General features: G+C 45.7%; 1 protein-coding gene across 1 annotated transcript in view; it reads left to right on the forward strand.

The window, feature by feature from the left end:
• The window catches only part of BRD7 (bromodomain containing 7), a 259,012-nt gene that overhangs the window by 105,665 nt on the left and 138,089 nt on the right, over positions 1 to 15,258 (forward strand). Inside the window, exon 7 of the mRNA XM_078668474.1 lies at positions 1,721 to 1,908. Within this exon, the coding sequence (XP_078524600.1) occupies positions 1,721 to 1,908 (188 nt within the window). The remainder of the gene's footprint in view (positions 1 to 1,720; positions 1,909 to 15,258) is intronic.

Raw genomic sequence — 15,258 nt, forward strand, 5'->3', positions numbered from 1 at the left:
GGCCATCACAGACTGTCGCTGCTGTCTACCTACCCTCAACATCGTTTTGCTGGTGACTGGAGGTGATATAAGCCTTAATTAGTTGAAGCAGCAAATTGGGGGTAAGCTCCGATGCAGCCTCCTGCTGCAAGGTTGCAGGAATGAGGGGGGAGATGGAGGAAGAAGAATGGACGTGGGGGGTGGCTAATAGAAACCTGAAACGCCCTAGACCGGTCCCACTCTTGTTGACCCCTTTTTTTCACCTCTTGTCCACCATTATTCATGGTGATCATTATTACTTTACTACCCCCCACACTTATTGCTTCATCCCCACCTATTACTATTACTGCGTACTGGTATCTTTGCACTTCTCAACACCTTTACCACAGTTCTACGAACACTCTCTCTTGCTGAACTTCCAAAACCCCCAAACTATCTGAAAGTGGCTTATGGTTGCTCCAGTTACCTCAAATATCTCCAGTCATTTATCAGCACCACCCACTGCCCCTCCCACAGTGACTCATACACTTCGGTGGTGACAGGATTAGAGAACACAAACCTACTCGGCCACTTGCAAACCCAGCGACAAGAGCACATAGTCGGAAAGAGTAAAGAGCAGGGAAAAGTCTGCTGAAGTACAAGTAAGGGACAGAGATAGAAGTGGAGATTGTGGAGATTGAAATACAAGTAGAGAAGGAAAACTTATGAGGAGGTCAAGGGAAATCATAGATGGGTGGATGAGGTACCTAGGTTCTCTATGAAAGGGGGTTAAAATCATTCAAGGGACAGTGCAGAAAATATAACAATCAGTTGACTAAATGACCTGATGAAGTGGAAAATCCAGTCAGTACCCCAAGGTTCTAAATTAGGAGTAATAGAAGACGTAATTCAGTTACCAATGACTGACTGCAGAAGCCCACACTCTGAAATTGACAATCAAGACCTAAATAAAATCATGTTTTTTCCAGGGAGAAGGATTAGGAGCAGCACTGGAAAGACCATCCTAACCATTAGGAACATCAGCTAACCGTTAGAACCATCAGGCATAAGGGTAACTCTTCTACATGAGTTCCATCAAAGTAGACACCAGCAGACAAATTCAAAGTCTCTGTCACCAAGCCAAGGGAGAGAAAAACATAATAAAACAAGGATAGGCAGTTGAATGAGACCTACAGGAGCAAAGAGGAGAATAGAAATGTGCATAGAGTATGTTGATGTCAGTGCAAGTGGTGCTGTCCAGTGCACTTTATTTCCAGTGCACGTTATTTTGCCAGCAAGAGACGACCCATAGCGAGAGCTTACTGTACAAGGAGATGTGCACAGTACATCTCTGTATAATAGTCATTTCTTTGTTTAAACGAATACGATAGGGGTTTCATCCGCTATTTATGTATTGTTTTTTTTAACTATTGAATTACATTTATTTGTAAAGAAGCACATGTGAGCTCGGATAGGGGTAGTTTGAAATTGTTTGCCTTTAAACAGTTTTTCTGAACTTGCACATAGACAAAAATATTCAGTGTTTATCAATTTAATGATGTCTCCCATGATTTAGAACTTTGAATAGCAGTAAGTAACTTTTGCTGCTGCATCTTTACTCTAAGTTAATTGTGAGATCAAGTGCCAGTCTGGAAATTATGCGTTTTGTACATTTGTAAACTTTTATTAAGAATGAGCTTAACTTTATGTGACTAAAAGTGATCCTGCACTGAAAATTAAGTATTTCACATTACTGTTGCAGGAGCGAATCCAAAGTCTGAAACAAAGCATAGATTTTATGACCGGTGTTCAGACTAACGGGAAGCTAAAGGACCCTCATGAATCCCAGGTTACTGGTGAAGCCAAGAATGACCCAGAAAATGTCAAAGAAGAGACCATGGAAACAGAGGATGTCAAATCTTCAAAGGCACACACTAAAGAACACAAAAGGTACAGTTGTGGCATTTTACTTTGTGTAGGCGTCACTAATGCATACAATTGGTAACCCCAATTTTATTTTTGTTATGAGTGCACCTCTTTTCCCTTTTTATCACATTCATATATGATATGTGATGATTTCAGGACTCTTAATCTTGTTAAAGAAGGCACACTTCTGATTTAAACATTATGTAATTAAATAAATGTAACATGATACATCCCTAACTCCTGTTCAGTTTATTTAGTGTTTCACTTAATGCTGTGTTTGTGCAGAGTAAAAGTTTGGAACATTGTTAATTCATACCGAGCAAACATTTTACATATATCGCAATTCAGAAATTGCTCATTATTTCATTCTCATTTAAGCATGTCTTGAAATAACAGCACTGAGTTTATTTGTAAATATAAACTGCTTTTACTTTTCTTTAAAAAAGATTTTACTTTCATGTCAGAGACTTCTTATTTTCTTCTGTGTTTTTTGTCCTGGCTACTATAGGTCATAAGGGGCATGTATTTCCTGCAACTCTTCTGATGTCTCTTTACTACTTGGGCGAGTAGAAGTTGCTCTTGTAAAGATGGGGACTGTGGAAACTCTTTTAGTAGCACCTGGGCAGTCAGAAGTTACTGGGTGCAGCGGTGTCCAGAGACTTCACTCTAATAGTGGGCCCGAAACTGATAACAAAGTCCCTTCAATCAGTGACACTTATAGAGCGCGCTACATACCCGTAGGGTCTCAAGGCGCCGGGGGGGGGGGTGCCGCTACTGCTCGAACAGCCAGGTCTTCAGCTTCTTCCTGAAGGAGAGGTGGTCTTGGGTCAGGCGCAGGTCGGGAGGGAGGGAGTTCCAGGTCTTGGCGGCCAGGTAGGAGAAGGACCTTCCTCCTGTAGTCGCTCTTCGGATGCGGGGGACGGCGGCGAGGGCGTGGTTGGCTGATCGGAGGTGGCGTTTGGGAGCGTAGAAGTTGACTCGGCTGTTGAGGTAGCTCGGGCCTTGGTCGTGTAGGGCTTTGTGTGCGTGGGTGAGGAGGCGGAAGGTGATTCTTTTGTTGACGGGGAGCCAGTGAAGGTCTCTCAGATGTCCGGAGATGTGGCTGGTTCGTGGGATGTCGAGGATGAGTCTGGCTGAGGCGTTCTGGATCCGCTGGAGTCTCTTCTGGAGCTTGGCGGTGGTGCCGGCGTAGAGGGCGTTGCCGTAGTCCAGCCGGCTGGTGACGAGGGCCTGGGTGACGGTCTTTCTGGTCTCGGTGGGGATCCACCAGAAGATCTTCCGTAGCATGCGTAGGATGTTGAAGCATGACGAGGAGACGGCGTTGACTTGTCTGGTCATGGAGAGGGAGGAGTCCAGGATGACGCCCAGGTTTCGTGCATGGTCTGTCGGTTTGGGTGCGGTGCCCAGGGCGGGAGGCCACCAGGAGTCGTCCCAGGCGGAGGGTGAGGAGCCCAGGATGAGGACCTCCGTCTTGTCCGAGTTCAGCTTCAGGCGGCTGGTCGTCATCCACTCGGCTACCTCTTTCATCCCTTCGTGCAGGTTGGCTCTGGCGGCGGCGGGGTCGTTGGTCAGGGAGAGGATCAGCTGGGTGTCGTCTGCGTAGGAGATTATGCTGAGGTTGTGTTTGCGTACGATGGCCGCGAGGGGGCTCATGTAGACGTTGAAGAGCGATGATCCTTGGGGGACGCCGCAGATGACTTCGGAGGCCTCTGACTTGTACGGTGGTAGGCGGACTCTCTGTGTTCTTCCGTCGAGGAAGGAGGTGATCCATTCCAGCGCCTTGTCCTGGATGCCGATGTTGCTGAGGCGCCGTACCAGGGTGCGGTGGCAGACCGTGTCGAATGCCGCGAGGAGGATGAGGGCCGCTGTTTCTCCATTGTCCATCAGGGCTCGGATGTCATCGGTGGCGGCGATGAGGGCGGTCTCGGTGCTGTGGTTGGCTCGGAAGCCGGACTGTGAGGGGTCGAGGGATCCGTTCGTCTCGAGGAAGGCGGCCATCTGCTTGTTGACGGTCTTCTCGATGACTTTGGCTGGAAACAGGAGGAGCGAGATGGGGCGGTAATTCTTGAGTTCGGTGGGGTCCGCTGTGGGTTTCTTGAGTAGAGCGCTGAGTTCGGCGTGCTTCCAGCTCTCGGGGAAGGTGGCGGTGTCGAAGGATGTGTTGATGATGTCTCGCAGGTGGGGTGCGATGACAGCGTCGGCCTTGTTGAAGACGTGGTGAGGGCAGGGGTCGGTCGGTGATCCGGAGTGGATGGAGTTCATCGTGCGGATGGTGTCTTCGGTGCTGATCGGGGTCCAGGCGTGGAGGGTGGTGGTGGGGGGTGGTTGTTCGGTCGTGGTGTGCGTAGGTTGGTTGTTGAAGCTGTTGTGTATGTCCGCGATCTTGTTGTGGAAGTATGAAGCGAGGGAGTTGCAGAGGTCTTGCGATGGGATGATGTCGTTGTTTCCTGCGCTGGGGTTGGAAAGCTCTTTCACGATGTTGAAGAGTTCCTTGCAGTTGTGTGCGTTGTTGTCCAACCGGTCCTTGAAAGCTGTTTTCTTGGCGGCGCGGATCAGCTGGTGGTGTTTCCGGGTGGCAAGTTTGACGGAGGTCCTGTTGTCCGGTGTCGGTTCCCTTCTCCAGACTTTCTCGAGGGCTCGGCAGTTCTTCTTGGAGCTCTTGAGTTCGTCGGTGAACCATGGGGCCTTCTTGCTGCCGGGTCTGCTAGGCGGGGTCCTCAGTGGGGCGAGTTCGTCCGCGCAGTTGCTGATCCACTTCGTGAGGTTGTCGGCGGCTTGGCTGGGGTTCGCTGAGCTGGCAGGAGGGTGCTGGCTCAGGGAGGTGGCGAGCTGGTCTGCTGTGATCTTGTTCCAGCTTCTGCGGGCGGTCTGTTTCTGGTGGTGGTGGTGGGTCGTCGTTCTCTTGAAGGTAAAGTGGACGCAGCACTTTACTCTGAGGGTAGCAAAGTCAAGCAGTCCATTTTTACTTTGGCCCAGTGGGGGAAAATTACATAGAGGCTTGCTGTAGAACATGTTGTGGGGGTTGCTCTTTCCTTTAGGAACAGTCTCAGTTTTCTATGAAGTTAAATACACTGTTCTCACCCGTTACTGGCACAGTGCCACAAAATCTCTCTGTCCACTGTTGAGATAGCTTAAGAGGTCTGCCTGTGCAAGCGGCTCCTATACACTTCACTGTCAGCTGGAGTGAGCTGATTCCTGGCAGCGTGTGGCTCATGGCTGACTGTCTGTGGGTCATGGAGACAATAAAAGAACTATTCTGATGGTGCCCTCGGTATTGAGCCAAGTACTCCGACTACGACACACACGACGTATGTAATTTGTGCCTATCTCCTGAGCACAAGGAAGAACAGTGCGCCGCCCGTGCATTGTTGAAGAATAGGAAAACACTTTTGACACAATGAGATCGATGCCTCGCACATACTATGGAGCATGCAGCCAAGGCATAATTCAGCCACGACAGCGAAATGGACAGCCAGGCCACAACTAGATCGGATCCTGCATGCTGCCGGCACCTAAAAATGAATCTGCACCATTCGAGCCTGGCATCGCTAGGAACCGACAAAAAAACATTGGCACCGTAGAGGTCCAAGAAACCGACATTGGAACTGAAAGAACGCTCAGATTCGAGCAGCACCAAACCGGAACACACTTCGGAACCGAGGGCTGAAAAACATCACGGACACTCTTCTAAACAGAAGAAAATCCATGACTCCAGTGTTTCAAAACCACAGTTTCTAAGGACGCAGAAGCAGAGAACAGAAACTACCAAACCCACTCAACACCAAGGGGTAGTATTTGAGGGACTGCAGCATTTTATGCCGGATAAATGCAAGGAGGCTGCAACGAGAAAGGTAGAGGAGGACCAATTTCCTCCGCTTCCACCAAAAATTGTGCCACAGGAACACAGGGCCACAAGCCCTATAATTTTTTGTTCACCTGCCTCACCTTAAGATCACTCACCCTCTCCACAAGAAGAAGGAAAATGCAAGTCCCTGATTCCCAGGGCACAAAAGATACTGATCACACACCAGACCCTTGGTAAGACTATGGCGTGGTTCTATCAGATATTGAAGCACCTGTGCCTACAAAACCTTCTCCCCCTGATGACACTACGTCTTATTATAGTGTCATACAGAGAGCTGCATAGAATCATAAACTTCCAATGCATTCTACGAAGGAGGAAAGTGACTTTGTGGAAACAATTTCATGCACAGAGCACACGGTCCAATACTTGCCTTTGATTGGATCCATTCTTAATGTTTCCAAGGAGGTGTTCAAAGACCGAGTCAAATCAAGGACTCTAATGCCACAAATTTAGAAAAAATACAGAGACCCTCATCAACCAACCCAATCTACATTCGAGGACATCCTCCATTAGACTCCCTTGTAGTCACCACTGCTAGAAAAAGGGCATCTGCACAAGGCACTGGAGAGGCACCTCCTCCAGATAAGGAGTGAAAGGGTTGAAGAAGCTGCAATAAGGGTTGCCACCGGGCACACTAATCATTGGATAATTGGCAATTCTGGGGGACTGCTCTTCTGTTAAAACAGAGCAACCTGGGATGAAATACAGGAGCTCATGCAACATCTTCCAGAAGAATATAAAAAGCGGGGAGAAGATCTAGTCAACAAGGATGCACTCATTTGAAACGCTACCATCAGATGTGACTTGGATGAAGCAGCCACTGATGCTAGGGGTATGCACACATAAATCATGCTCAGAAGACATGCATGGCTACGCATTTCGGGGTTCAAACCTGAAGTACAGCAGCATATTTTAAATGTGCCTTTCAAAGAGGAACACCTCTTTGTACCAGCTGTAGACGTCAACTTGAAAAAATAAACAAGCATTAGAAATTCAATCGGGCTCGGATTTATTTGAGTTTGAGCTAATGGCATTGTAAATGCCAATGTATTGTTGCTATGTGTTAGGGAGTGTGTTCATGTGGTGTGTACTGCCAGTGATCTCCTTGTGAGTGTGAGAATATTGCACCGTTACTGCCTGTGATGTCCTTCTTGTGAGTGTGAGAAGCTTGCACCTCTGCTGCCTGTGGTCTCCTTGTGAGTGTAAGAAGCTTGCACTGCTGCTGCCTGTGATGTCGTTCTTGTGAGTGTAAGAAGCTTGCACAGCTGCTGCCTGTGATGTCCTACTCTACTCACTACTCTACTCACTACTCTACTCACTACTCTACTCACTACTCTGCACTCACTACTCTGCACTCACTACTCACTACTCTAGTCACTACTCTAGTCACTACTCTACTCACTACTCTACTCACTACTCTACTCACTACTCTACTCACTACTCACTACTCTACTCACTACTCACTTCTCTACTCCCTACTCTGCACTCACTACTTTACTCACTACTCTACTCACTTCTCTACTCACTACTCTACTCACTACTCACTACTCTACTCACTACTCTACTCACTACTCACTACTCTACTCACTACTCTACTCTACTCACTACTCTACTCACTACTCTGCACTCACTACTCACCACTCTACTCATTACTCACTACTCTACTCACTACTCTACTCACTACTCACTACTCACTACTCTACTCACTACTCACCTCACTACTCTACTCACTACTCACTACTCTGCACTCACTACTCTACTCACTACTCTACTCACTTCTCTACTCACTACTCTACTCACTACTCACTACTCTACTCACTACTCACCTCACTACTCTACTCACTACTCACTACTCTGCACTCACTACTCTACTCACTACTCTACTCACTTCTCTACTCACTACTCTACTCACTACTCACTACTCTACTCACTACTCTACTCACTACTCACTACTCTACTCACTACTCTACTCACTACTCTACTCACTACTCTACTCACTACTCTACTCACTACTCACTACTCTACTCACTACTCTACTCACTACTCTACTCACTACTCTACTCACTACTCTACTCACTACTCACTACTCTACTCACTACTCTACTCACTACTCACTACTCTACTCACTACTCACTACTCTACTCACTACTCTACTCACTACTCACTACTCTGCACTCACTACTCACTACTCTGCTCACTACTTACTATTCTACTCACTACTCTCCACTCACTACTCTACTCACTACTCACTACTCTACTCACTACTCTACTCACTACTTTCTACTCACTACACTACTCACTACTCTACTCACTACTCATTACTCTACTCACTACTCACTACTCTACTCACTACTCACTACTCACTTCTCTACTCACTACTCTGCACTCACTACTCTACTCTACTCACCTCACTACTCACCTCACTACTCCCCTCACTACTCACCTCACTACTCCCCTCACTACTCTACTCACTACTCACTACTCTACTCACTACTCACTACTCTGCACTCACTACTCACTACTCTACTCACTACTCTACTCACTACTCTACTCACTACTCTACTCACTACTCTACTCACTACTCTACTCACTACTCTACTCACTACTCTACTCACTACTCACTACTCTACTCACTACTCTACTCACTACTCTACTCACTACTCACTACTCTACTCACTACTCACTACTCTACTCACTACTCTGCACTCACTACTCACCTCACTACTCTACTCACTACTCACTACTCTGCATTCACTACTCTACTCGCTACTCTACTCGCTACTACTACCACCACGTCCTCTCCCTCCCCCCCCCACCCCTGCTCGCCCCTGAAGCACTACGCGTATACACCTGGGCTCCCACCTCCACCCTCCCCACCTCTCCCCTCACACTCCCTCCTCTACTCCCTACTCTCCCCTCCCTACTCTCCTCCCACTCACTCCTCTACCTCACTACTCACTCCTCTCTCCACTACTCTACTCACTCCCTCACTCTACTCACTACTCACTTCTCTACTCCCTACTCTCCACCGCACTCACTACTTTACTCACTACTTTACTCTACTCACTACTCTACTCACTACTCTACTCACACTCACTACTCTACTCACTACTCTGCACTCACTACTCACCTCACTACTCTACTCACTACTCACTACCTCTGCATTCACTACTCTACTCGCTACTCTACTCACTACTCTACTCGCTACTCTACTCGCTACTCTACTCACTACTCTACTCACTACTCTACTCACTACTCAACTCACTACTCACTACTCTGCTCACTACTCACTACTCTACTCACTACTCTCCACTCACTACTCTCCACTCACTACTCACTACTCTACTCACTACTCTCCACTCACTACTCTACTCACTACTCACTACTCTACTCACTACTCTACTCACTACTCACTACTCTACTCACTACTCTACTCACTACTCACTAATCTACTCACTACTCACTTCTCTACTCCCTACTCTGCACTCACTACTTTACTCACTACTTTACTCTACTCACTACTCTACTCACTACTCTACTCACTACTCACTACTCTACTCACTACTCTGCACTCACTACTCACCTCACTACTCTACTCACTACTCACTACTCTGCATTCACTACTCTGCACTCACTACTCTACTCACTACTCTACTCACTACTCTACTCACTACTCTACTCACTACTCTACTCACTACTCTACTCACTACTCTACTCACTACTCTACTCACTACTCACTACTCTGCATTCACTACTCTGCACTCACTACTCTACTCACTACTCTACTCGCTACTCTACTCACTACTCTACTCACTACTCTACTCACTACTCTACTCACTACTCACTACTCTACTCACTACTCACTACTCTACTCACTACTCACTACTCTACTCACTACTCTACTCACTACTCACTACTCTACTCACTACTCTGCACTCACTACTCACTACTCTACTCACTACTCTGCACTCACTACTCACCTCACTACTCTACTCACTACTCACTACTCTACTCACTACTCTACTCACTACTCACTACTTACTACTCACTACTCTACTCACTACTCTACTCACTACTCTACTCACTACTCTACTCACTACTCTACTCACTACTCTACTCACTACTTACTACTCACTACTCTACTCACTACTCTACTCACTACTCTACTCACTACTCTACTCACTACTCTACTCACTACTCTACTCACTACTCTACTCACTACTCTACTCACTACTCTACTCACTACTCACTACTCTACTCTACTCACTACTCTACTCACTACTCTACTCACTACTCTACTCACTACTCTACTCACTACTCACTACTCTACTCACTACTCTACTCACTACTCTACTCACTACTCACTACTCTACTCACTACTCACTACTCTACTCACTACTCTGCACTCACTACTCACCTCACTACTCTACTCACTACTCACTACTCTGCATTCACTACTCTACTCACTACTCTACTCACTACTCTACTCACTACTCTACTCACTACTCTACTCACTACTCTACTCACTACTCTACTCACTACTCTACTCACTACTCTACTCACTACTCTACTCACTACTCTACTCACTACTCTACTCTACTCTCTACTCACTACTCACTACTCTACTCACTACTCACTACTCTACTCACTACTCTGCACTCACTACTCACTACTCACCTCACTACTCACTACTCACCTCACTACTCTACTCACTACTCACTACTCTACTCTACTCACTACTCTACTCACTACTCTACTCACTACTCTACTCACTACTCTACTCACTACTCTACTCACTACTCTACTCACTACTCTACTCACTACTCTGCACTCACTACTCTGTACTCACTACTCTGCACTCACTACTCTGTACTCACTACTCTACTCACTACTCTACTCACTACTCACTACTCTACTCACTACTCTACTCACTACTCACTACTTACTACTCACTACTCTACTCACTACTCTACTCACTACTCTACTCACTACTCTACTCACTACTCTACTCACTACTCACTACTCTACTCTACTCACTACTCTACTCACTACTCTACTCACTACTCTACTCACTACTCACTACTCTACTCACTACTCTACTCATTACTCTACTCACTACTCACTACTCTACTCACTACTCACTACTCTACTCACTACTCTACTCACTACTCTACTCACTACTCTACTCACTACTCTACTCACTACTCTACTCACTACTCTACTCACTACTCTACTCACTACTCTACTCACTACTCTACTCTACTCTCTACTCACTACTCACTACTCTACTCACTACTCACTACTCTACTCACTACTCTGCACTCACTACTCACCTCACTACTCACTACTCACCTCACTACTCTACTCACTACTCACTACTCTACTCTACTCACTACTCTACTCACTACTCTACCCACTACTCTACTCACTACTCTACTCACTACTCTACTCACTACTCTACTCACTACTCTACTCACTACTCTACTCACTACTCTACTCACTACTCTACTCACTACTCTACTCACTACTCTACTCACTACTCTACTCACTACTCTACTCACTACTCTACTCACTACTCTGCACTCACTACTCTGTACTCACTACTCTGCACTCACTACTCTACTCACTACTCTACTCACTACTCTACTCACTACTCTACTCACTACTCTACTCACTACTCTACTCACTACTCACTACTTACTACTCACTACTCTACTCACTACTCTACTCACTACTCTACTCACTACTCTACTCACTACTCTACTCACTACTCTACTCACTACTCTACTCACTACTCTACTCACTACTCTACTCACTACTCTACTCACTACTCACTACTCTACTCACTACTCTACTCATTACTCTACTCACTACTCACTACTCTACTCACTACTCACTACTCTACTCACTACTCTACTCACTACTCTACTCACTACTCTACTCACTACTCTACTCACTACTCTACTCTCTACTCTACTCTCTACTCACTACTCTACTCACTACTCTACTCACTACTCTACTCACTACTCTACTCACTACTCTACTCTCTACTCTACTCTCTACTCACTACTCTACTCACTACTCTACTCACTACTCTGCACTCACTACTCACCTCACTACTCACTACTCACCTCACTACTCTACTCACTACTCTACTCTACTCACTACTCTACACACTACTCTACCCACTACTCTACTCACTACTCTACTCACTACTCTACTCACTACTCTACTCACTACTCTACTCACTACTCTACTCACTACTCTGCACTCACTACTCTGCACTCACTACTCTGCACTCACTACTCTGTACTCACTACTCTACTCACTACTCTACTCACTACTCTACTCACTACTCACTACTCTACTCACTACTCTGCACTCACTACTCACTACTCTACTCACTACTCACTACTCTACTCACTACTCTGCACTCACTACTCTACTCACTACTCTACTCACTACTCTACTCACTACTCTACTCACTACTCTACTCACTACTCTACTCACTACTCTACTCACTACTCTACTCACTACTCTACTCACTACTCTACTCACTACTCTACTCACTACTCTGCACTCACTACTCTGCACTCACTACTCTGCACTCACTACTCTGCACTCACTACTCTGCACTCACTACTCTACTCACTACTCTGCACTCACTACTCTACTCACTACTCTGCACTCACTACTCTACTCACTACTCTGCACTCACTACTCTACTCAATACTCTGCACTCACTACTCACCTCACTACTCTACTCACTACTCACTACTCTACTCACTACTCACTACTCTGCACTCACTACTCTACTCACTACTCTACTCACTACTCTACTCACTACTCTACTCACTACTCTACTCACTACTCTACTCACTACTCTACTCACTACTCTACTCACCTCACTACTCTACTCACCTCACTACTCTACTCACCTCACTACTCTACTCACTACTCTACTCACTACTCTACTCACTACTCTACTCACTACTCTACTCACTACTCTACTCACTACTCACTACTCTACTCACTACTCACTACTCTACTCACTACTCACTACTCTGCACTCACTACTCACTACTCACCTCACTACTCACCTCACTACTCTACTCACTACTCTACTCACTACTCTACTCACTACTCTACTCACTACTCTACTCACTACTCTACTCACTACTCTACTCACTACTCTACTCACTACTCTACTCACTACTCTACTCACTACTCTACTCACTACTCTACACTCACTACTCTACACTCACTACTCACTACTCTGCACTCACTACTCACTACTCACCTCACTACTCTACTCACTACTCTACTCACTACTCTACTCACTACTCTACTCACTACTCTACTCACTACTCTACTCACTACTCTACTCACTACTCTACTCACTACTCTACTCACTACTCTACTCACTACTCTACTCACTACTCTACTCACTACTCACTACTCTGCACTCACTACTCACTACTCACCTCACTACTCACTACTCTACTCACTACTCTACTCACTACTCACTACTCTACTCACTACTCTACTCACTACTCACTACTCTACTCACTACTCACTACTCTACTCACTACTCTACTCACTACTCTACTCACTACTCTACTCACTACTCTACTCACTACTCTACTCACTACTCTACTCACTACTCTACTCACTACTCTACTCACTACTCTACTCACTACTCACTACTCACTACTCACTACTCACCTCACTACTCACCTCACTACTCACCTCACTACACTACTCACTACACTACTCACTACACTACTCACTACTCTACTCACTACTCTACTCACTACTCTACTCACTACTCTACTCACTACTCTACTCACTACTCTGCACTCACTACACTACTCACTACACTACTCACTACTCTACTCACTACTCTACTCACTACTCTGCACTCACTACTCTCTACTCACTACTCTACTCTCTACTCACTACTCTACTCACTACTCACTACTCTACTCACTACTCACTACTCACTACTCACTACTCACTACTCACTACTCTACTCACTACTCTACTCACTACTCTACTCACTATTCTACTCACTACTCTACTCACTACTCTACTCACTACTCAACTCACTACTCTGCACTCACTACTTTACTCTCTACTCTACTCACTACTCTACTCACTACTCTACTCACTACACACTACTCTGCACTCACTACTCACCTCACTACTCTACTCACTACTCTACTCACTACTCTGAACTCACTACTCAAAACAAAGGAGTGTACTCCATTTATTTTCTAATACCAAAGAGAGAATGAACCTGAAGACCCATTCTGAATCTGCGTCCACTGAATTGCTATATACTATCAGATCATTTTGGCATAGTCAAATTACAAGATGTGACACTACTACTTCAAACGGGCCACTTCATGACTGCAGTAGACCTGAAGGACGCTTACTTTCACATTCCAATCCATCCAGCACACAGAAATTACCTGAGGTTTGTGGTAAGTGGACATCATTATCAGTTCAAAGTACCACCCTTTGGAGTAACAACAGCTCGACCCAAGGGTATTCACAAAATGCCTAGCAGTAGTAGCAGCAAAACTAAGAAGAGAAAACATTGATGTGTTTCTCTGGCTAGACGATTGGCTGATCAAGAGTCGAAACAAGAACCAATGTCTATCAGACACCCAATAAATAATAAATCTATTACATCAATTGGGTTTCTCAGTCAATGTGACAAAATCACATCTCCAACCATCCCAAATTCATCTGGGGTCGATACTCAGTACTATCTCGGGGACAGCTTATCCCAATACCCAAAGGGTTCTTAATCTCCAGAACCAACTGGATCTTTTTCAGCCACATCATCACCTACCAGTCAAAACAATAATGTGTATATGAGGAATTATTTAATAGCAATAGTGCCTTAAGCTCACCTGCACATTAGCCCCCTCCAGGAGTGTTTAGCATTTCCGTGGTCACAAGCGGGACGGAACATGGAAGATCTAGTTAGTGTTGGATTCACCTAAGGTTCATTAGGCTCCATTGTGGTGGAACGCTCCAAATATATTAGCAGGAAGAGCCTTCAAGGCTCCAGTCCTGCAGATAACAATCTCAACCGATGCATCACTTCTGAGATGGGGAGCTCATATGAAGGGTATTGTGGTTCAGGGACACTGGACAGCACAACAGCAGGTTCTATTCTACAACATGTTAGAACTACTGGCCATTGCACCGGCTCTCAAAGCGTTCCTCACAAACATAGCAGGGAATACTATCCTTCTATGCACATACAATATGACTGCAATGTATTACATTCTGAAACGAGGGCCCTATTCCATAGAATTATCTCAATTGACACAAAAGATGTGGAAATGAGTGAACAGTCACATCATCGACCTCCTAGCACAGTGCATACCAGGGGAGGATAACGCAATTGTGGACTTCCTCAGCAGGACACACCAGCAGTTTTGTGAGTGGGAAATACACAGTACATTATTACAAACATACTTCCAACAGTGAGA

This window comes from Lissotriton helveticus, chromosome 12, assembly GCF_964261635.1.
Source record: "Lissotriton helveticus chromosome 12, aLisHel1.1, whole genome shotgun sequence".
NCBI lineage: Eukaryota > Metazoa > Chordata > Amphibia > Caudata > Salamandridae > Lissotriton > Lissotriton helveticus.